General features: G+C 37.0%; 1 protein-coding gene across 7 annotated transcripts in view; it reads left to right on the top strand.

Annotated features, from left to right (window-relative positions):
• The window catches only part of Ps (pasilla), a 94,606-nt gene extending 72,256 nt beyond the window's left edge, over positions 1 to 22,350 (top strand). For 4 of the 7 annotated variants that reach the window (XM_064052254.1, XM_064052255.1, XM_064052257.1 and 1 more), the window contains 5 exons: positions 17,635 to 17,940; positions 18,322 to 18,638; positions 18,689 to 18,929; positions 18,990 to 19,226; positions 19,446 to 22,350. In XM_064052254.1, coding sequence (XP_063908324.1) covers positions 17,635 to 17,940; positions 18,322 to 18,638; positions 18,689 to 18,929; positions 18,990 to 19,226; positions 19,446 to 19,669 — 1,325 coding nt within the window. In that variant the 3' untranslated portion in view covers positions 19,670 to 22,350. The other 3 variants (XM_064052261.1, XM_064052259.1, XM_064052256.1) reach the window with 3 other exon arrangements.
• Positions 22,351 to 22,755: the final 405 nt, after the last annotated feature.

The following is a 22,755-nucleotide window of genomic DNA, read 5'->3' on the forward strand; positions in this document are numbered from 1 at the left end:
CAGTTTTGTGTTTTTATTTTTTTGGATTTTTCACTTTTTCAATTTTTTAAATTCTAGGTTTTTCGATTTTTTAAATTGATCAATATTTCAGTTTTCAATTCCTCCGTTTTTCGATTTTTGGGCTTTGCGATTTTTCGAGTTTCCATTTTTCGATATTTTGATTTTTCAGTTTTTTCATTTCTCAATTTTTCGACATTAAAATTTAGGGCTTTTCAATATCTTGTTTTTTCAGTTTTTCGATTCAAGTTTATAAATTTTACAGTTTTCGGTTTTTCGATTTTACAATTTTTTGATATTTCGATTTCTCATCTCGATTGTTTCAATTTTTTCAAATTTTCTTTTTCTCGATTTTAAAATTTTTCGATTTCTCGGTTTTTCGATTTTTCCAGGTTTCGATTTTGCAGGTTTGGGTTTTTAATGTTTTTGATGTTTCGAGTTTTCCATTTCTCGATTTTTCAACTTTTCGAATTTCCTATTTCTGCATTGTTCAATTTATCAATGTTTTAAATTTTATCAGTGCTTCGATTATTAATTTTTCCGTTTTTCGACTTTGGGATATTTCGATTTTTTGATTTCTTAATCTTTTGATGTTTCGATCCCGATGTTTCAATTTTTCGATCTTTGGATTTTTCGATTTCTCGGTTTTTCGATTTTTTGCCGTTGCGATTTTTAGTTTACAATTTTTTGATGATTTTTTAGTTTTTCAATATTCCAGTTTTGGGTTTTTAATTTTTTTGATTCTAATTTTTTCGATTTTTTAAATTCTAGGTTTTTCGATTTCTCGTTTTTTTGATTTTTCACTTTTTAGATTTTTCGGTTCATCGATTTCGATTTTTCTAAATTTTAAATTGATCAATGTTTTAGTTTTCAATTTCTCGGTTTTTCGATTTTGGGCAATTTCGATTTTGGGCAATTTCGATTTTTCGATCTTTTAATGTTTCGATTTTCGGGCTTTGCGATTTTTCGAGTTTCCATTTTTCGACATTTTGATTTTTCAGTTTCTCCATTTTCCAATTTTTGAAATTAAAATTTAGGGTTTTTCAATATCTTGTTTTTTCAGTTTTTCGATTCAATTTTTTAAATTTTACAGTTTCCGGTTTTTCGATTTTACAATTTTCTGATATTTCGATTTCTCATCATCTTGATTTTTAAAATTTTTCAAATTTTCGATTTCTCGATTTTTCAATTTTTCGAATTCTCAGTTTTAGATTTTTCGATTTTTTAAATTTCTATTTCCAGTGCTTCAATTTTTAATTTTTGGATTTCTCGGTTTTTCGATTTTTCCATATTTCGATTTTGCAGTTTTGAGTTTTTAATTTTTTTGATTTTTCAGTTTTTTAATGAAAGTTTTAGATTTTTCGATTATTTAAATTTTAGATTTTTAGATTTTCCGATTTCTCAGTTGTTTGATTTTTCCACTTTTCCATTTCTTCCAATTTCGATTTTTTCCTGTGTCTGGATTTTTCAATTTATCAATGTTTTAAATTTTAATTCTATCAGAGCTTCGATTTTTAATTTTTCCGTTTTTCGATTTTGGGCTATTTTGATTTTTCGACTTCTCGACTTTTGGATTTCTTAATGTTTTGATGTTTCGATCCCGATGTTCCAATTTTTCGATGTTTGGATTTTTATATTCCCGGTTTTTCGATTTTTTGCCTTTGCGTTTACAATTTTTCGATGTTTCGATTTTTCAGTTTTTCGATATTCCAGGTTTGGTTTTTTTTTTGATTCAACAGTTTTTCGATTTTTTGAATTCTAAATTTTTTGGGTTTTCAGTTTTAGATTTTTGATTTATCGGTTTCGGTTTTTTTAAATTTTAAATTTATCAATGTTTCAATTTCTCGGTTTTTCGATTTTGGGCTATTTCGATTTTTCGATCTTTTAATGTTTCGATCTCGACGTTTCAATCTTTCGATGTTTCGATTTCTCGGCTTTTTGGCTTTGCGATTTTTCGAGTTTCCTATTTTTCGGTATTTTGATTTTTCAATTTATTAAAATTTTGGGTTCAGTTTTTCGATTCAATTTTTAAAATTTCATATTTTCGGTTTCCTGATTTCCCATTTTTTTTTTTGATTTGTCAGTTTGTCAGTTTTTAGATTTTACAGTTTTCGATTTTTCGATTTTACGATTTTTTGATATTTTGATTTCTCGACATCTCGATTTTAAAAATTTTTGGACTTTTCGATTTCTCAACATTTCATTTGGGACAATTTTCAATTTTTCGAAAAGCATTTTTCCTGTTATTTATTTTAAATTTCCAATTATACGCAATTGTACCAACCGCGTCCCCTTGGAATTTGCGCGGAGTTGGAGTTGGCTGCGGAGGAGTGTTAATTACTTTATAAAGGTTATTAGAAGAGAAAAGTCCTAACCTCCCACCAATTTTTTTGTTATGATATCTCTATTAGTCTTATTATTATTATTCTTTCAAACTCTACCTGTATACTATAGTTAATGAGCAATCTAGTAGTCCACGTTTATTGACCCCATTATATTTCTAAAATTCCTCTGCATATCAGTTTAATATTCTGCCTTATTTTTGTAATCATTTGTTACGAATGCCGCCGCCCCCGTTTCGTTTTCCGAAGGCGGCGGCGGCGGATTTGCATGCGACCCGCTCCTCCTAGTTTTTTCGTCTGCATGAACTATGTTGACGAAATAAATATCGTCCATATATTAGGGTTTGTGCTGCGGAGTCATTATCCTTGACACGGATAAGGTTTTTTTTATCCTTCTCGGGAGCAAATTTTCCATAACGGGCGCAGGATAAGTCTCGGTTATCCTTTTTGTGGAAGCGAATGGAAAATGGAATGGAAATGATTCGTGCAGGTCAGGTACAGGCGGGGGATTATTTAGTGGCCGGGTTCGTAGGGGATCGTTATTTTGTGTTATGTTGGCGTAAGTGTGAATGGTGGCGCTAATTCGGGCCGGGGTTTTCAGTCAACGATTGAACAAACTTCATTTAGCGACTCGATAGGACTCCATGCGGAATCGTTTATTATATCTGAATGCGGGGAAATCGATGACCGCGATGAATAGTCGAGCATTTCTGGACTTTCCGCGGTGTCTAGAAACTTGAATTATTAAGTCTGCGAGTCAACAACGCGTAAGTAATGGAAGAATATTTCCCGTGGAGGGTAGGGTCGGTGGAGCCGGCGCCTTTGATTCGGTTAGCCGTAATGTTGCGAAATTTATGAGGGGTTCATTTATTGTTTGTTGTGGCGGGGCCGGCGGTCTGATTGCTTTGGTTGACTTTTGCCGGCATTATCTATCTAATGAAATGTACGAATTTAGCCGAGATGGAAATTCGAATCGAAGCCCGAGTTACGTATTCAAAGTTCTCGGCGCGAGATTGTGCATTTCTCGAGATTATAAAGCCATTCAGTTTGTTAAATTCTGATTGCCATGTACCCTCCAAGCCCGAGTTTGCGTTCATTTCTCTATTTCTGGATTTCACGGTTTCGCGACTCCTCATTTCACCGTGGATTTCTGCTTTTTTACTGCGTTTAACGTGTCCCGGTTGTTCGATGAATGTTCCTTTGAAAAGACGTTTTAAGGTTTATAATGTATTTGCTTTCGTTTAAGTTTTTGCGAATGCGAACGTTACCCAATTCCTATTAAAATGGAAAGTAATTCATTTACATGGCTTCGTTCGGTATTGTATTTAACGAACTGAACACATTTTCAATTAAATCAAAGAAAAGCTAATAACAGCTTAAAGCAAAAGAGTAGAATGAATTAGTCTCGTCATTGATTAAATACATATAGATAGACCCATGCTATTGTTTGGAGCGAACAGGCCAACGGCCGGCGAACAAGAGATGGCGCACCAACAGTCGGCCGTCAAACGCCGGCGAAAAGCTTGGACACCAATCGCGCGCGTAGATAACCCAAATCGCAGCAACAATACATTTAATAAAGCTACCACTCGACAGAGGGCGACGAAAACAATGTGTAAAAATCTCATAGTAACCATTTATATAATTTGCAACGTTGCCAGATGAGCCTAGCACAACTTTGCCGTTATTTCTAGTCGATTAGATTTTATTTCGTTTAAAAGTTTCTGGTGAATAAATGGAATTATTATAATGAATAAACAATACAAACAAATTATTACTTGTTATTTTAAATACTTGTTAGTGTTGATGAAAACATAAATGGTAATTAAAGTTATTCTAAATACGGTCCGGTCCGGTAGCTCAAATTTTACAGTACGAGTGATATGTTTCAGGACGAGTAGGTAGCCGAGTCTTTAATTTCGAAACGAGTACTGCGAAAAGAGTTACCGGACGTATGTTGTTATGTATTTTATTTCATACTGTCAACATACTTTTTTATTCGATAATATTATTATTATTTTGAGAAAAAATCCAAATCGAGTCACTTTTTCTGACATCGTTAGCAACCGCTCTTTGGTAAATGTTTTAATTTGTTTATTCGTGCAAATCAGCATCATATGTTTAAACACATAGTACTTATAACACTTTACAGGACTTATTGTTTTGTATAATCCGACTCGATGGACGAATGTTTTGTGCAATCCGTCTCGAAGGACCAATGTTTGTGCAACTCGGCTCGTCCTACCAGTATTTTTTGTAATCTGGTTGATACGACAATGTGATACCGAATTGTACTTTGATATTGCTCCAAGGACCTTTGTTTTCTTGCGTGCGAGATAATAGACAGCGTTCGGTTTCGTTGTTTAATACAGGACGGTTACAGAAGTACTAAATTTACATTTGTATTTACAATAACAGGTAAAGCAAAAGAGACCCAAAAGGGTCAGTGGCCGCTTCCGGAAATGGAACACTTGTCCTTTTTGGCTCAATTTTATCGGACTTGTCCGTTTTTTTGATTTTACCGGAATCGTTCGATCCAGTAAAACGTCAAACTTGACATAGTATAAAGTAAAATAAATAAATTTTATTCAATTTTGACATGTAAACAAACGTTTATTTTGCCGTCAGTAGGCCACTAAAGCTTTGGTTTATCCGGTAGCACCATAAAATTCAGTGAAACATCTTTGTGCCTTAATTCCTATTGGTAAACTTGGATTTTGAATAGAGGTCGCAGGAAAATTTTGTATGGTTTTATGGTTTATTTACATAATTTTCTTATTTACAATGAATGTTTTTGATATATAATACAAGTTCTTGATATTATTTATTTTAATTACATTTAATAAACCATAAAACCACAAAAATCTTTTTTTAACACAAATTATATTTCAATAAATTTTCAGTAGCGAATTATTATCGATACACTTAATTGTATTTACATCATAAAATTTATTTATTTTACTTCATACTATGTCAAGTTTGACGTTTTACTGGATCGAACTATTCCGGTAAAATAAAAAAAACGGACAAGTCCGATAAAATTGAGCCAAAAACACGGAGGTAGAAGAGACACTCTTCTACCTCCGTGGCCAAAAAGGACAAGTCTTCCATTTCCGGAAGCGGCCACTGACCCTTTTGGGTCTCTTTTGCTTTACCTGTTATTGTAAATACAAATGTAAATTTAGTACTTCTGTAACCGTCCTGTATTAAACATCGAAACCGAACGCTGTCTATTATCTCGCACGCAAGAAAACAAAGGTCCTTGGAGCAATATCAAAGTACAATTCGGTATCACATTGTCGTATCAACCCGATTACAAAAAATACTGGTAGGACGAGCCGAGTTGCACAAACATTGGTCCTTCGAGACGGATTGCACAAAACATTCGTCCATCGAGTCGGATTATACAAAACAATAAGTCCTGTAAAGTGTTATAAGTACTATGTGTTTAAACATATGATGCTGATTTGCACGAATAAACAAATTAAAACATTTACCAAAGAGCGGTTGCTAACGATGTCAGAAAAAGTGACTCGATTTGGATTTTTTCTCAAAATAATAATAATATTATCGAATAAAAAAGTATGTTGACAGTATGAAATAAAATACATAACAACATACGTCCGGTAACTCTTTTCGCAGTACTCGTTTCGAAATTAAAGACTCGGCTACCTACTCGTCCTGAAACATATCACTCGTACTGTAAAATTTGAGCTACCGGACCGGACCGTATTTAGAATAACTTTAATTACCATTTATGTTTTCATCAACACTAACAAATATTTAAAATAACAAGTAATAATTTGTTTGTATTGTTTATTCATTATAATAATTCCATTTATTCACCAGAAACTTTTAAACGAAATAAAATCTAATCGACTAGAAATAACGGCAAAGTTGTGCTAGGCTCATCTGGCAACGTTGCAAATTATATAAATGGTTACTATGAGATTTTTACACATTGTTTTCGTCGCCCTCTGTCGAGTGGTAGCTTTATTAAATGTATTGTTGCTGCGATTTGGGTTATCTACGCGCGCGATTGGTGTCCAAGCTTTTCGCCGGCGTTTGACGGCCGACTGTTGGTGCGCCATCTCTTGTTCGCCGGCCGTTGGCCTGTTCGCTCCAAACAATAGCATGGGTCTATCTATATGTATTTAATCAATGGTCTCGTGTAAGTTTTCTACTTGGTCGGTGAGGAAATGGTGCAAGGTCGTGAGATATTTGACGTTTATGCTCAATGTCAAAACTGCACGATCGCATTGTTCGGGATTTATTAATGTTTACATCATAATATAATCTAAACGAAAATGACATGTTGGTGTGTATCTAATTTTCATTTAATTCGCTTCTTTGACAAATTTTAATATTGTCGTTCACTTGAAGATTCATTATCGCCGCAATTTACATCGAAAATACACATCATCGCAGCGCTCCGGGGATTTTTATCTTAAAGTTTTTTGGGAAACAAATTCATTCAATCCTATATAGAGAAAATGACTTCCCAGTTTCATTCTTGGCTCGTATAAATTATTTAATGTGCAAATGAAACAATATGTCGCTTATTGGCTTGAAAATTTTTATAAAGAGATTTAATCATAAGCCTGCCACCGCATTCAAATTTGGAACAATGAACATTATTGCTTTTAAGATTACCATTTTCAACGGCATTGTTCGTTTTGTGGAATAAATTTGTATACACGATTGCTTCTGCTCCAATTCTCATCATTACGGATTCAACAGAACACCAAACCTGTAAGTAATAAAGAATTTATGACGAGCGATGTGTACATTTAACGTCCACACAGGTTTTATGTTTAAATTATGGAACTCGCTCATTCGGAAAATTACGGTTTGAATATCTCACGACGTGGATACAAGGCAAAGGACGATCGCCGCCGCAAACCGGCACGCGTCCCACTCCAACCCGCCCCAAAGATTAAGTTTCCAACTTCGGCTTTTCCGGTTATAAAATTTTATGATAACGTTTCCCCCATTACACGTAGCGGAAATCAATTCGAACGCCGCAAACAGCCACATACGTACCTAGCAGACGTTCGATAAGTCATACGAAATTCAGCAAATGCGCCTCCACTTTAATTCCCCGCTACAAATCCCTCAATAATTTTATTTTCTGGTCAGTGGAAACTCCTACACAAGTCGTTTGTTTCCGCAAGCCAGGCCGTTCCATCAAGACGAAAAAAAGCCGATACCGGGCTCCGGAAGAAATTGCTAGATTAGACCGTAGTTCCGTGTTTTATCCGGATGAGCTCGGCAGATTGGATAACTGAAAGACAGCACCGAAAACGTGCAACGAGACTCGGATTAACACGATCAGACTGTTCGACAAAACTTCGCCCGCTTCAAATATGCGTGGGGGAGAAAGCTCCAGCGTCCTATTGCGGCGGGTTCCGGCGAGTCCGGTGCCGTTTCCGTCCCGGAATATGGGCGAAGTTGGCCAGGAGACAATTCCCGGCCGCCGCAAGCCGCTCGTCTTCGCCTTGTTGTTTATTTTGGGCTGGATCGATGGTGGAAATGCGAATTTTTCGCGAGGGCAACTACACTACACACCTACGCGAAAATCAATTGGTCGTTATTGTTTTGCGGGACGGCGATAATTATTACAAGTTGGCCAGGGTCGGAGGTCGGGTCCGGTCGCGCACCGTTGTTATTTCGCCGCCCTACCTGTAATTAAATTCGTTAGTCGAGAGGGACGGCGATGAATGTCGATTGGGTCTAATTAAATTTTCTGCCGAATTATTCGCTAATTATGTTGTGATATTTTCGGCGGGGAGGCGGGCGGACACGGTTTTTCTTTCGAATTACGTTCGCCGGGTTTATGTAGCGTGGTGATTAGGTTTAACAAATTGGAAAAAGACTGTAATTTGGGGTTTGGCGGGGTGCGGGGGCGGGGTTGGAGGGTCGAGGAATGGGGTAGTGGCGGCCGCGTTTTGTGGGGACGGATCGGTGTGGAGTAAAATAAGTAGTTTGTGGCTGCGGCGTACTACTTTACGTAGAAACTATATAGAAATGGGTCCTTGATAGAGCAGAGTAAGTAATGATTTGAATGTGTCCTTTCGGCTGTTTGTGGTCGTATCGTCTTGAAATCTGCGTAAATTTCAGGGTCGTATTCAAGAAAATTTTGAATTATTGTTTAAAAATATTAAAGTATAATACATATATCAAACAATTAAAAATCTCTAAAAAATAGGGTGTCATAATGAAACACCGAGGCACCTCAACATTTATTCAAATTCTTCGAAAAACGAAACTCCAGAGGGCCTCGAGATTTTTAAAATCTTTCCAAAAATAAAATTCCAATGGATCCCAAAATTATTTCAAATTCTTCTGAAAACAAAACACCAAGACTCCCAAATTCTTTGAAATTTTTCCAAAAATAAAACACCAAGGGTCTCCAAATTCTTCCAGTAATAAAACACCATAGGACTTCAAGAATCACAAAGTACCAAAAGGACCCAAAGATTTTTTCAAGTTCTTCTAATAATTAATAAAACACTGGGGCACCTCAAGAATTATTCAAATTTTTCCAAAACCAAAACTCCAGGAGGCCTCGAGATTTTTAAAATCTTTTCAAAAATAAAATTTTAAAATGTCAAAATTATTTCAAATCTTCCGAAAACAAAACACTAAGGGACTCCAAGATTCTTTGAAATTCCTCCAAAAATAAAACCCCAGAGCACCCTAACATTTAATCAAATCCTTCCAAAAACAAAACACCAGGGGACTCAAAAATTTTTTGAAATTCTTCCAAAAAAAAAAAACACTAGGAAATCTCAGATTTATTCAAATTCTTCAAAAAACAGAACACCAGATTCTTTCAGACTCAAAGAATAAAACAACAGGAGACTTTAAGGTATACAAGATTTTTTCAAAGACTTCCAAAAACAAAACTCCAGGGGGACTCCAGATTTTTTGAAATTTTTTCAAAAATAAATTTCCAATGGATCTTAAAATTCTTCCGAAAACAAAATACCAAGGGACCCCAAGATTCCTTGAAATATTTCCAAAAATAAAACACCAGGGGTCTTTAAATTTTTCCAGCAATAAAACACGAGAGGAGCACAAGAATCTTAATACTTCGAAAATAAAACACCAAGGGACTCAAAGGATTTTGCAAATTCTTCCAAAAATAAAACACTAAAAAAGTCTCCAAGAGTTTGTCAAATTCTTCCGCCAATAAAACACCAGAGGACCTCAAGATTCTTTCAAATACTAAGAAAACAAAACACCAGGGGAACCAAAGATTTTTTTCAAATTCTTCCAAAAACGAAACTCCAAAAGGCCTCGAGATTTTTTCAAATTCTTAAAAAAAATCAAATTCCAATGGATCCTAAAATAATTTCAAATTCTTCCGAAAACAAAACACCAAGGGACTCCAAGATTCTTTGAAATTCCTCCAAAAATAAAACACCAAGGGTCTCCAATTGAGAAACAAAACACCAAGGGACCCAAGGATTTTTTTCAAGTTTTTCCTTTTATAAAACACTAAGGTACCTCAAGATTTGTTCAAATTCTTTCAAATACGAAACTCCAGAGTGTCTCGAAATTTTTTTAAATCTTTCCAAAAATAAAATTCCATTGGATCCCGAAATTATTTCAAATTCTTCTGAAAACAAAACACCAAAAGACTCCCAGATTCTTTGAAATTCTTCCAAAAATAAAACACTAAGGGTCTTCAAATGTTTCCAGCAATAAAGCACCAGAGAAGCACAAGAATCTTTCAAATTCTTCGGAAACAAAACACCAAGGGATCCAAAGATTTTTTCAAGTTCTTCCAATAATAAAACACCAAGGGACCCAAAGATTTTTTTCAAGTTCATCCAATAATAAAACACTGGGGCATTTCAAGATTTATTCAAATTCTTTTAAAAACGAAACTCCAGAGGGCCTCGAGATTTTTTTAAATCTTTCAAAAAATGAAATTCCAATGGATCTCAAAATTATTTCAAATTCTTCCGAAAATAAAACACCAAGGGAGCCCAAGATTCTTTGAAATTCTACCAAAAATAAAACACCAAGGGTCTCCAACTGTTCCAGTAATAAAACACCAGAGGAGCACAAGATTCTTTCAAATTCTCCGAAAATAAAACACCAAGCAACTCAGATATTTTCCAAATTTATCCAAAAATAAAACACCAGAGCACCTTAAGATTTAATCAAATTCTTCCAAAAACAAAACACCACGGGACTCAAAAGATGTATTCAAATTCTTCAAAAAATAGAACACCAGATTCTTTCAAACTCTTCAAAAAATAAAACAACAGGAGACTCTTAAGATATACAAGAATTTTTCAAAGTCTTCCAAAAACAAACCTCCAGGGAGCCTCGAGATTTTTTCAAATTTTTTTCAAAAATAAAATTCCAATGGATGTCAAAATGATTTCAAATTCTTCCGAAAACAAAACACCAAGGGACTCCAAGATTCATTGAAATTCTTCCAAAAATTAAAACATCAAGGGTCTTCAAATTTTTCCAACAATAAAACACCAGAGGAGCTCAAGAATCTTTCAAATTTTCCGAAAGCAAAACACCAAGGACTCAAAAGAATTTTTATAAAATCTTCCAAAAATAAAACAGTAAAAAAAAGTCTCCAAGATTATGTCAAATTCTTCCACCAATAACACACCAGAGGACCTCAAGATTCTTTCAAATACTAAGAAAACAAAACACCAGGGGAACCAAAGATTTTTTTTCAAATTCTTCCAAAAACGAAACTCCAAAAGGCCTCGAGATTTTTTCAAATTCTTAAAAAAAATAAAATTCCAATGGATCCTAAAATAATTTCAAATTCTTCCGAAAACAAAACACCAAGGGACCCAAGGATTTTTTTCAAGTTTTTCCAATAATAAAACACTGAGGTACCTCAAGATTTGTTCAAATTCTTTCAAATACGAAACTCCAGAGTGTCTCGAGATTTTTTTAAATCTTTCCAAAAATAAAATTCCATTGGATCCCGAAATTATTTCAAATTCTTCTGAAAACAAAACACCAAAAGACTCCCAGATTCTTTGAGATTCTTCCAAAAATAAAACACCAAGGGTCTTCAAATTTTTCCAGCAATAAAGCAGCAGAGAAGCACAAGAATCTTTCAAATTCTTCGGAAACAAAACACCAAGGGATCCAAAGATTTTTTCAAGTTCTTCCAATAATAAAACACCAAGGGACCTAAAGATTTTTTTCAAGTTCTTCCAATAATAAAACACTGGGGCACCTCAAGATTTATTCAAATTCTTTTAAAAATGAAATTCCAGAGGGCTTCGAGTTTTTTTTTTAATCTTTCCAAAAATGAAATTCAATAGATCCCAAAATTATTTCAAATTCTTCTGAAAATAAAACACCAAGATTCTTTGAAATTCTACAAAAAATAAACCACCAAGGGTCTCCAATTGTTCCAGTAATAAAAATAAAATACCAGAGGAGCACAAGATTCTTTCAAATTCTCCGAAAGCAAAACATCAAGCGACTCAAAGATTTTTTCCAAATTTAAAAAAAAATAAAACACCAGAGCATCCAAAGATTTAATCAAATTCTTCCACAACCAAAATACCAGGGGACTCAAAAGATTTTTTCAAATTCTTCCAAAAATACACTAGGAAATCTCAGATTTATTCAAATTCTTCAAAAAATAAAACAACAGGAGACTCTTAAGATATAAAAGATTTTTTCAAACTTCCAAAAAGAAACCTCCAGGTGGCCTCGAGATTTTTTCAAAAATAAAATTTCAATGGATCTCAGAATGATTTCAAATTCTTCCGAAAACAAAACACCAAGGGACTTCAAAATTCTTTGAAATTCTTCCAAAAATAAAACACCAAGGCTCTTCAAATTTTTCCAGCAATAAAACACCAAAGGGGAACCAAAGATTTTTTCAAGTTCTTCCATTAATGAAACAGAGAGGCATCTCAAGATTTATTCAAATTCTTCCCAAAACGAAACTCCATAGGGCCTCGAGATTTAAAAAAAATAAAACTCCAATGGATCCCCAAATAATTTCAAATTCTTCCGAAAACAAAACACCTAGGGATTCCAAGATTCTTTGAAATTGTGTCAAAAATAAAACACCACGGATCTTCAAATTCTTCGAAAACAAAACACCAAGGGGTCCTAAGATTTTTTCAAGTTTTTCCAAAAAACCACTAGGAAATCTCAGATTTATTCAAATTTTTCAAAAAATAGAACACCAGATTCTTTCAAACTCTTTCACTGGAGACTCCAAGATATACACGATTTTGTCAAAGATTTCTAAATACAAAACTCCAGGGGATTTCAACATCTCTTCGAAAAAAAGTTGAATGTCGTAGCCAAAAACCAATGAACAATTAATTTTTCAAATAAGAGTGTAGTATATTTAAAATGATTGATGGTGACCGAATCTGCCCATCCAAATACGAAAATATATCTATTATATCTCTGCGATCAGAGCCATCTAACGGCAGTGACACAAAACAAGACACTTGCGTGGCCACCTTAACCAGTTTGGTTGATGTACCAATATCTGGAAGTGTTATAGATACATTAAAATCATTTTTGAAGGCAATCTAGAAGAAATGTATCGAAATGTCACAAGTTTATAGTTTTAAGAACCCTTACCTCACTTGTTAATGTTGCTTCCATTGGGCTAAATTAAATGAATAAAAAACTACCGCAGATCGATTATGGGTCAACAGCGGCTATTTAATTTAGGAATTCTTTCTAGTGAATACAAACCATCTGATTCTATTGATTTTTTCGAAATGTTTAATATGAAGGTGTGTCGCTTTAGTGTCGAGTACGTTACCTATCGAGTTTAATGTTTTGGGTGTTAATTTAAATGTTTTATGACTCACAATATTCTTATGTAAATACCCATATCTACACGGTACAGTTATTGAATGTAGAACGCTAGACTGTATAACATCATTACCATGCATAATAATTGAAAGTTTTGTTTGTGCACTTTTACTTTTTATAAAATTCATCAGTTTATCCGGTAAATTATAAAAAAGGGAAACTTGATGGGCGTGTGGCACACGGGCGGTCAAACACATACATAGAATTGTCCCGCGCAGCGCCCTCTCGTTTTCGTCGTCGTGAACATCTCTTAAAATGCAGATGAGACGTCTGACGGTGACGTGATCGCAATAAACACCTCGTTCCACGACTTGGGCGACCTTGCGATTTCAATGGAATTGTCACGGATGATAACACGTAACATTTAGATAATTCAAAAGACACAAATAATTAAGTAGCGGGTTAGACAATGCAGCAACAATTACCCAACGTCCATTTTGAGGTCTCGCCTAACGATTCCAATGCACCTGACTCTAACACAATTAGGTTCTTTGTCGTAACCTTGTCTCAGTTACCTCCTTTTTCGCCGTTTTAATTTGCTCGAATATGCAAATCGACCGTTTTCGATTATATAATGGAGTTGCAAAGTGTGTCAATTACCGAGAGTAATTAGTTTCCATTAAATCCGCCGTAATTGCGGACATAACTACGATAACCGGAGTGTCGTCTAATCGACAATTTATGTGTAGTTTTAATCGCCGAGATTACCAAGGTTCGTGGCATACGGCAAAGACGTAAATAGTATTATCGAAAAACCGCAAAGCCTATCGTTTTCGTTCGAAAATAATCTCGAAAACAAGTCCAAGTCGTGTCCGCTCAAGAGCAAACCATCCCGAATTAAATTACCCAATTTGAATGTCCGCGTTTAGTTTGGCTCCTCCGAACCCAATAACTTCTTCGGCCGCCTATTAGTCGTCGCCGACAAAATCTACCAGATTACAAAACGGCGACCGCATTAATAAACATCAATCCGGTGGTCCTTCGAGCCGGATAATATCGATTTCGGCCGGCGAAGTCGCTCCTTGCATAACAACAAGCAAGTAAGCAAGCAAGCGAGCCTTCGACAATGACGCCTCGCCGCAATTCTCGCTGATTGCATAATGGTCCTTTCCTGGTGCCGTCGCGGCTCCGCCGGCCGCTGATTGGCGCTGCATCTGACCGCTGTCGATTCTAGTTGATTGGCGCGGAATTGGACCTAACGACCGCGGCTCGGGGCGAAAATGGAAATGGCGGAGTGTGTTCTTTAAGTCAGGGCCGCCGTAAGCGGGGGTGCAAGGCGTGCACCGCACGCGGGCGCTGCCAAAGGGGGGCGGCAAATTGGCACGCAAAGCAGCACTTTTCAAAATTTCCAAAATAATATAAAAAAATGTACAACTCGAAAAAAGGGTTTATTGAGACTTTGGGAGAAAGCAAAGAAAGAAATATTGTTTAGGTCATCCAGTCATTGGTAAATCAATAAACATCTGTTTTTTATAGTGCATGGTGAACAAACTTGTAGATCGGTAAAGCATAAAGGAATAAGTTTCCAGAATTGTTTGTCGGAACGTCAAGGGAGATGTTAGCAATAAATGAAATTATTTTAGTAATTCACAGAAAGGTGTTAAAGAACATTGCTCCAAAAATTAGTTGGTGTCCAAGGTGGCAAATGCAACATAATTGTTATTTGCACTTGTAGTTTGGACGCTAAATTTATTTTATTTATACGTATCACATTGGCAAAATCTTTGATGATTTGCTGGAAATACCCGAAGATACTTCTTCGTGGTAGTTATTTGTTCAACGATAATTTGATTTGATAAGTATTTTGAATCAAATCAACATCTTAACTAAAATGATGCAGAATCCTAACATCAACATCAAAGTATAAGGGTGTGGGGACAAAAAATCTGCACAAATTTTAATTTACCGAAAATCGAGTTAGCTTTGAGAAAAATGACGGTTGACGTTATGACATTTTTTGACAGTTGTTAAAAATTGTTACGCCTAGTTCCTCTTGAATGTTTCAATATTTTTTGTAATAATGGAACACTTAAATGAAAATGATCGCCGATGTGTGATTGCCGAATTTTATAGAAGGCATATGCATTTAAAAAAGTCATTCACCGTTAATCACTTCTTCCAAGTGGGGATATCAAAAAGGACAACTTATAGCATTTGCAGAAGAGTAGAGAATGGGAATTCGGTAGAAAGACAAGTAGGAAGCGGAAGACCAGCAAGAAAAATGCCCCAGAAGAAGAGAGAAGCCTTAGTCAATCAAAGTCACGGTAAACTTGGTGTTTCACTAAGAAAGCTTGGACGGAAATTTAAAATTGACAAAAAGTATGTTAGCAACATATTAAAGGAGAACAATGTCAAGCTTGCAACGCGAAAATCCGCCCCCAAATATTCAGAAAAACAAAAGCTGGAACAAAAACGAAAATTAAGGCATCTTTCTGAATCCGCTTTTTCCCCCTCAAATGGAACTGAAATAATCATGGATGACGAATCCTACTTCACTTTTGATGGTAGCGATACTGCTAACAATAAACATTTCTATTGCAAGAAAGGAGAAGAAGTAGATGATAAAGTGAAATTCAAACGTCATAAAAAATTTCAGTCCAAGTTGTTGGTCTGGTTGGCCATTTCTTCACGTGGACATTCTACTGCGTTTATTTGCCCATCTGGAAATTCTGTTAATGCAGATATTTATGAAAAACAGTGCATTAGGTCTCGACTTGTCCGCTTTATAAGAGAAAAGCATTCGGATGGCAATTTTGTATTTTGGCCAGACATGACAACAGCTCATTACGCAGCTAACGTTATTGCTGCATATAATGAGTTAAACATTAATTTTATCCCTAAGGACAAAAATGTTCCCAACGTACCTCAACTACGCCCAATTGAACGTTTTTGGAGAAACCTAAAGAGGAATGTGTACAAAAACGGATGGGAAGCCTCGACACATGCAGAATTAAAGAAGCCTATACTGCTGAAAATACGGCAAACAAAAATATCGGCTTTTACAAATTTAATGCGCCGTGTTAAAACAAAAATTCGTAAAGCAAGCAGATATGGTGCAGATTGTGTTCTTTAAAGTTGTTTTTATAAATGTTGTTGATCACGTTATTAATACCTGCTTTTATAATACAGTTATTCTAGTTTGAAATTTGTGCAGATTTTTTGTCCCCACACCCTTATATCAATTTACTTAAAGATGTTATAGGTTACTTTACCAAATATCGTTCAGATGAAAGTTTTGCTAAAATTAAACTGAAACAGACAAACTTGCCTATGAAATTAATGTTGAACCATTTTTTCCGCCAATCCAAACCGTGCGCCCAAGAAGAAAACCGAAACATTTTGATCACGAGCAGAATTACGAAGTTGTAGATCCAAAAATTAATTTTAAAAAACATTTTTTTTACCGAATTCTGAACCAAACTTTGTCTTCTTTAAATAATAGATTTGAGGAAGTAAACACATATGATAATGTATTTGGGTTTTTCAATAATGTGTTTAAGTCCTCAGAAGAAGACATGTTAAAAAACTGTAAAGATTTACATTTAAAACTTGCAGTTGATTCCGTTGGTGAGGTCGACATTGCCGTATTTAATAAGATTAAAGCTTTAAAACTGCACTCTTCAGCTATACCGTTAGAAGATTCCCACCAAATTTTACGTATTGGTGTGAAAACAATTTAATCTCAACTTTTCCGATACATCAATAGCATTAAGAACTTTGCTTACACCACCAGTTTCGGTTGCATCTGGCCAGCGATCCTTTTCAAAATTGAAAATAATAAAAAATTATCTCGGATCAACCATGAGTCAAGGCAGGCTAAGTAACTTATCTATTGTTGCAATTGAACATGAACTGTTAGACAATTTGGACATAAAAAAATAGTTGCAGAATTTCCCAGTATGAAATCTAAAAACATTCATTTGGTTTAGTAAAAAAATATTTAATTGCATTATCTTGTATGCTGTAGGTTTTTTCGTTTCTTTTTTTTGTATTCAGTTATATTATATGGATACAAATGTATTTATGTTTGTTTGTTTGTTCATTTTTTGCCTAAAATAAAATTTTAATTCTAACGTTTTAAAGACTGGCCCTTAATTTTCCACTGATTTTAATACAATTTTTACTTTAAAATTTTTTTATCTATATTGAAGAGGGGCGCTAAATTTAAACTTGCACTCGGGCGCCAAAAGTTCTAGCGGCGGCCCTGCTTTAAGTAAACTAGTAACTAATTTCATTTAGAAAAAGTGTATGTGTTACGCTACGCACCCATAAAGCAACCGGTGCGTGCATTTTTGCATACGGCGGTTTCTTTTTCCTAATTAAAATGTTACCGTTGGATGAAAGGGAGCGTTATTTCGGCGTAGAGCGTCCGAGAGGCGACTTTCTGCGTCCGTATGTATCGGGTCGTCGGTGTTGAGTTTTTCCCCTAATGTTTGCTTTGTTCCAGGAACGACCGAACGAGTGTGCCTCATAACCGGTAGCGTGGACGCAATTATGATAGTAGCAGATTTCATAGCCGAAAAGATCCGAGAGAAGCCCGATTTGACGAAACCACTAGTCGAAACCGAAAGTAAATTAATGCAGGACAGAGACAAGCAAGTCAAGATATTAGTGCCGAATTCGACGGCGGGCATGATCATCGGCAAGGCGGGTAACTACATTAAGCAGATTAAAGAGAGCAGCGGTTCTTACGTGCAGATTTCTCAGAAGGCCAAGGATGTTAGTTTGCAAGAGAGATGTATAACTGTTATAGGTAAGGAGGCGCGACCGAAATATGCGTAAGTCGTCTGTGTTGTAATTACGCCAGCGCGTGTATGCATGCGAGTGCTATTTTCGCCAGAAGCAACCTTGGGCGGCGTCACACTTATTCTTATTACTGGTGCTGTTATGTCATCGGCGTGTGATGCACACCGCCACCTGCGAAAGTTGATTTATCGCAGCCATATTGCAGGAATCGGAAATGGCGCCAAAGCCGACGGATCGATCTATGATGCTTACAAAACGTGCGCTTGTTGTTTTCGTTTTTGAATCAATGGGAGTCGTTTTCGTAGTAAAGCCAAAGAGAATGTTTTTTTTTCCGGCTGCAGCGGCGCGCCATCTTGACGGAAACATTGATCCACGTCTTGTGTTGCAGGTGAAAAGGAACAAAACAGGCAAGCGTGCCAGATGATCTTGAGCAAGATCGTCGAGGACCCGCAGAGCGGAACGTGCCTGAACGTGTCGTACGCGGACGTCAACGGTCCCGTCGCCAACTACAACCCCACGGGTTCGCCGTTCGCCCAGCAGAACGCCGGCAGCGCGTTCAACGCGTCGACGGCGAGTCTCAACAGCGGGCTCAGCTCGGTTTCTCAAAGCATCATGCTCAACGGAGGGCTCAATCTCAGCCTAAACCTGAACACGCCGGGTCAGAACGTGGGCACGGTGACGGCTCAGCTGTTGGACCACATCAAAGTAAGTTCAAAATTCGGATTTGTATATCTTATTGAATCGATTTTTTGCAGTTGCAACTGCGCAACACCGGCTTTTCCGACTCGCACATCGTCGAGATCTGCGCCGCGCTGTCCGTGCTGGCCAAGTACGGCATCCTGGCGATGGGCCTGGGTCTGGGCAGCGCCCACACGGGCGCGCTGCCCGTCTCGAGCTACCTGGGCGTGATGGACCAAGCCAGCGCCGCCACGGCGAACACGGGGGCGGTCTTCGGGCCTATCGGGGGCCAGGTCAGTTTAGCAGAATGCCATTTGGGTAAGTCGATGGAGTGGCGGTCGGTGCGGGCGCAAGAGGGCACTAACTGAGTTGTTGCAGGTACCACGTCCCCAACTCCACGAACCAACCTAGAAAGGTATGATTCAACATTCGATCCATTCAGACATCAAAGTTCACCCGCAACAGCACCCATCTCAATCAACAATAACAGCTTTGGTCTAGGTACAGGTCAACAAATGGCTGTGCTAAGTAAAAGTCCCACGCCTGCGGAATTAAATGGTGCTAAAGACACTAAAAATGTCGAAATTGCAGAAGTAATTGTTGGTGCTATTTTAGGTAATGGGCGATTTAACATCCATTCATTCATTTTATGACGTGACTTTGGTTTAGTTGCTGGCGCGCGACCGGGGGCAGCGCGCGCCGCCCCTCGTTACCGATAGTAGCGTATGTAGTATCACACAGAAAGTGAGAGAGTCGGTGGCGGTGACGAGGGTCGGCACGTGCGTTGTGGCCGGTGCACGCGAACGCAAAGACATGGTGGTGCGTTGTTTGCAGGTCCTGGGGGCCGTTCGTTAGTTGAGATTCAGCAGCTGAGCGGGGCCAACATCCAGATATCTAAGAAGGGTATTTTCGCACCGGGAACGCGCAATAGGATAGTGACCATATCGGGTAGTCCGCAATCGATAAACACGGCCCAATATCTGATCGAACAACGCATCTCTGAGGAAGAACTGAAGAGGGCACGAAACAACGGCCTTGGTACTCTAACCATGCAGTGATGGCGTCAAATCGTTTCAAATTCACCTAGATTGTTCAGGTACACGCAACAGAGATTGTTAATGTTTTAAAACAAAAAAAAGAAGAAAAAAAACAACGGGCAAATTCTTTTTATTTCCAGTTGAATGTATAATAGGGAGGCATTTTTACTAGTTTGTTGTTGCTAATTTTTAAAAAAACGAAAGTTATTTATGACGATGACTCAAGGCAAATTGCGCAAGGCTGTTTATATACAATGTGAACTTTTTAAAAGATGTATACCTATTTACATTGTTTGTACTGTACCGCGGGTAGTATGGAAATTTTTTATAGTCAATTCCGTGAAAATGTGATGTGATTTGTTATTTATTTTTGTTTTGTTTTTTATCTTATTGTAAGGGTAAATCTTGGATGGTCGTGTCGTCCCCATGCAAGGTTCGCCCCTCCGAAATTTTCGTTGTTCTGTTTGATGTAATTACAAAAGTTTAATTATATGAAGCAAATTTAAGGTAAATGATCTGATTTTACGAGATTTAGAGTAGTCGTAATTCTAATTGAGGAAAAAATTGTGATTCTTCATTCATTCACATCATTATCAACACTCTGATGTTTGTACCCATTCATTTGCTTTTTTTGTATATAAAGTTTATTTTATATAGTTGTTATGGAGCGGTGCGCGCCGGTGGCGCGCGTTTTGTAGGTTAATTAATTAGAGGTGCGTGCGTATGTGATTGGTAATAATAGCAAGTCATCCGAGCAATTCCTAAATTTTGTACCTGCTGAAGAACCTCATCAATATGACAAGCGACATTTGGCTGGCCAAAGAGCATATTGAATTTATTTAGATGAGAATATTTTAACGCAAACAAACAAACAAACAAAAATAAGAAGAAACTTTTTAAAAAAAATCGATCCGTTACCAATCATGAGATTTATTTTTCGGGGTCTCGGCCGAAAGGCATGACATTGTAAATAGTCATAGCGTTAGTCATCTATACTCACCCAACTCTGCTGTTATTCCTTCTATAGATCTATATATTATTATTAAAAGAATATATATGAAGATAAATGTAACTAAAAATTATATATTGTTGTTATCGCATGTTGTTAATATTGTTAATGTTTGGACACTCGCTGCTGAATATTTAACAAAGCCGTTGACTAATCGACTCGCATGCGTTAACCGTTCAAAATTTTACTTTTTAGGGTTTAATTTAGCCGGATCTATGCAGGTCATAGACGCGTGTTTTCACCGAGCGTGGTAAGCTGTGGCATTCCATTTAACCGAGAGTAAAACGTACCATACAAAGAGATATCTATATAGTTTTGTTACGGATGTTTTATTTTTTTATTTGATTTTCGATTGTTGACGGAATAGTTAAAATATTAAGACGCCGTTAACACAGCATAGTTTCATTGTCTAAATGTATGTGATCGCCGTAGTTTCATAATGTTGAGTCAAAGATATTAATATTCTCTAAACGATTGTTCAAGATTTGTGCGCTTCGTAAATCAAAGATGAAAAAAAAAAAAGTAAATTGGTCTATATTTCATGTTAAAGTCTTTTAGATATTTAAGAATTGTTTCGTTTTAGTTGTTGCTTCTCCACGTTTTAACATATGCCTCATACTTTGATATATATTGAGAAACTGTTCTATATACAACATTACTGTTGCTGTGATATTCACATCTGTGGGGTTACCTGTCTCAGGCCCTGGTCGCCCGTCGCTCCGCGCGCCGAAACGTGCAATATTTAACGTAGTACCGTACGTATTACTGTCCGTCGCCGGAGCCGTCGGGCGGTCCACCGCTCTCGGGGTAACTGTGAATTAGCTAGAGAGTTCATATGATATATATAATACATTGAGAGAAATATAATATAGTCGAGTCACGTGGGTGCGTCCCGTGCTTGCCATCGGTCAATCTCATCTGTCACTATGACATTAAAAGCAGCCATCCCCGATCTATCCACAGTGCAAATCAAAGTGACCTTCATCAAACGTAAACAATGTTGTGACTAGTCTTCGTTTGTTTTCGTGTGACGTCTTTAATGTCACGGTGACACAGTGGCGGCTGAGCAGCGCCACCTTCGCTTCTCATTTTGTTGTATATTTTTATTATCGCTATGTTGTAGTGGGCCGTGCTCGCCGCGGACGCCTTCCTCGTCGCCGCGGCGCACGAGAGGCCTACGGTGGGCCGGGCCAGCACGGCGTCCCCTTCTAGCCATTATGATTTTACGATATAAGTTAGTCTAGGTGATTTAGTCATTTCGTGGTAAGGATAGCTTAGGTTATAAGTGAATCGGGGGCTAAAGGTACCTTATGACTGTGTGTGTGCGCGCGTGTGGCAACATCTCCGAGTCCGGCATAACCGATCGAGTTACCATGAGTATGTCCGCTGCTGCAGTGTTTGTGTTTTGTCGAAAGCCGATTTATTCTTTGCTGTAGTAAGGGTTCTGTTGGCCGATACGTAACGTTAGTTACAGTTGCATTAGTCAGAATTGTTTGTACAGTGATAATAGTTTACAGTTTTAAGGAGGTGACACGGGTTCTAGTTCTTTCGAAAGCCGCTGTGGCAGCGTCGTCGGGTTCCGGACGGACCCGAGGACGGTGCCGAACATTTTTTTTTGTTTTTTTCTTTTTTAATAAGTTAGTCCACAGCATTGTCAAACACACTATAATTCAATAAAATCCATAGTGCCATATATCGTATTATTCATGATTCCTCATAACACGCAACATTAACATGTCCATTGGAGCACTCTATTGCGAAGCCTTCCGAAGGGACAATCAAATCTTTTTGAGCGAATGTGATGGGTCATTACCAATTTTCCAAAAGAGTGCTCCCGGTCTACACCTACAGCTCAGCTTGATCATACAGAACGTAGTTTTTTGACTCATCCAATCTTTTTATTTTCCTTGTTTGCTTGTATTATAGCGCTTGATTCATTCTCTTTCGTTCCAAATTCATGATACTTTAGGTCCGTCCATTTTAAACTAATAATCTAGTCGAATTCCAAAATTTGTAATTTGTTGTTATTGAACAATGTCAATATTGTACGTACACGAAACTAAATAAAGACAAGGCTGATTTAAAACACGACTTTTTG

Source organism: Zophobas morio, unplaced genomic scaffold (assembly GCF_036711695.1).
Source record: "Zophobas morio isolate AGI-343-1 ecotype UQ-CSIRO unplaced genomic scaffold, CSIRO_AGI_Zmor_V1 ptg000010l, whole genome shotgun sequence".
In the NCBI taxonomy this organism is placed as follows: Eukaryota; Metazoa; Arthropoda; class Insecta; order Coleoptera; family Tenebrionidae; genus Zophobas; species Zophobas morio.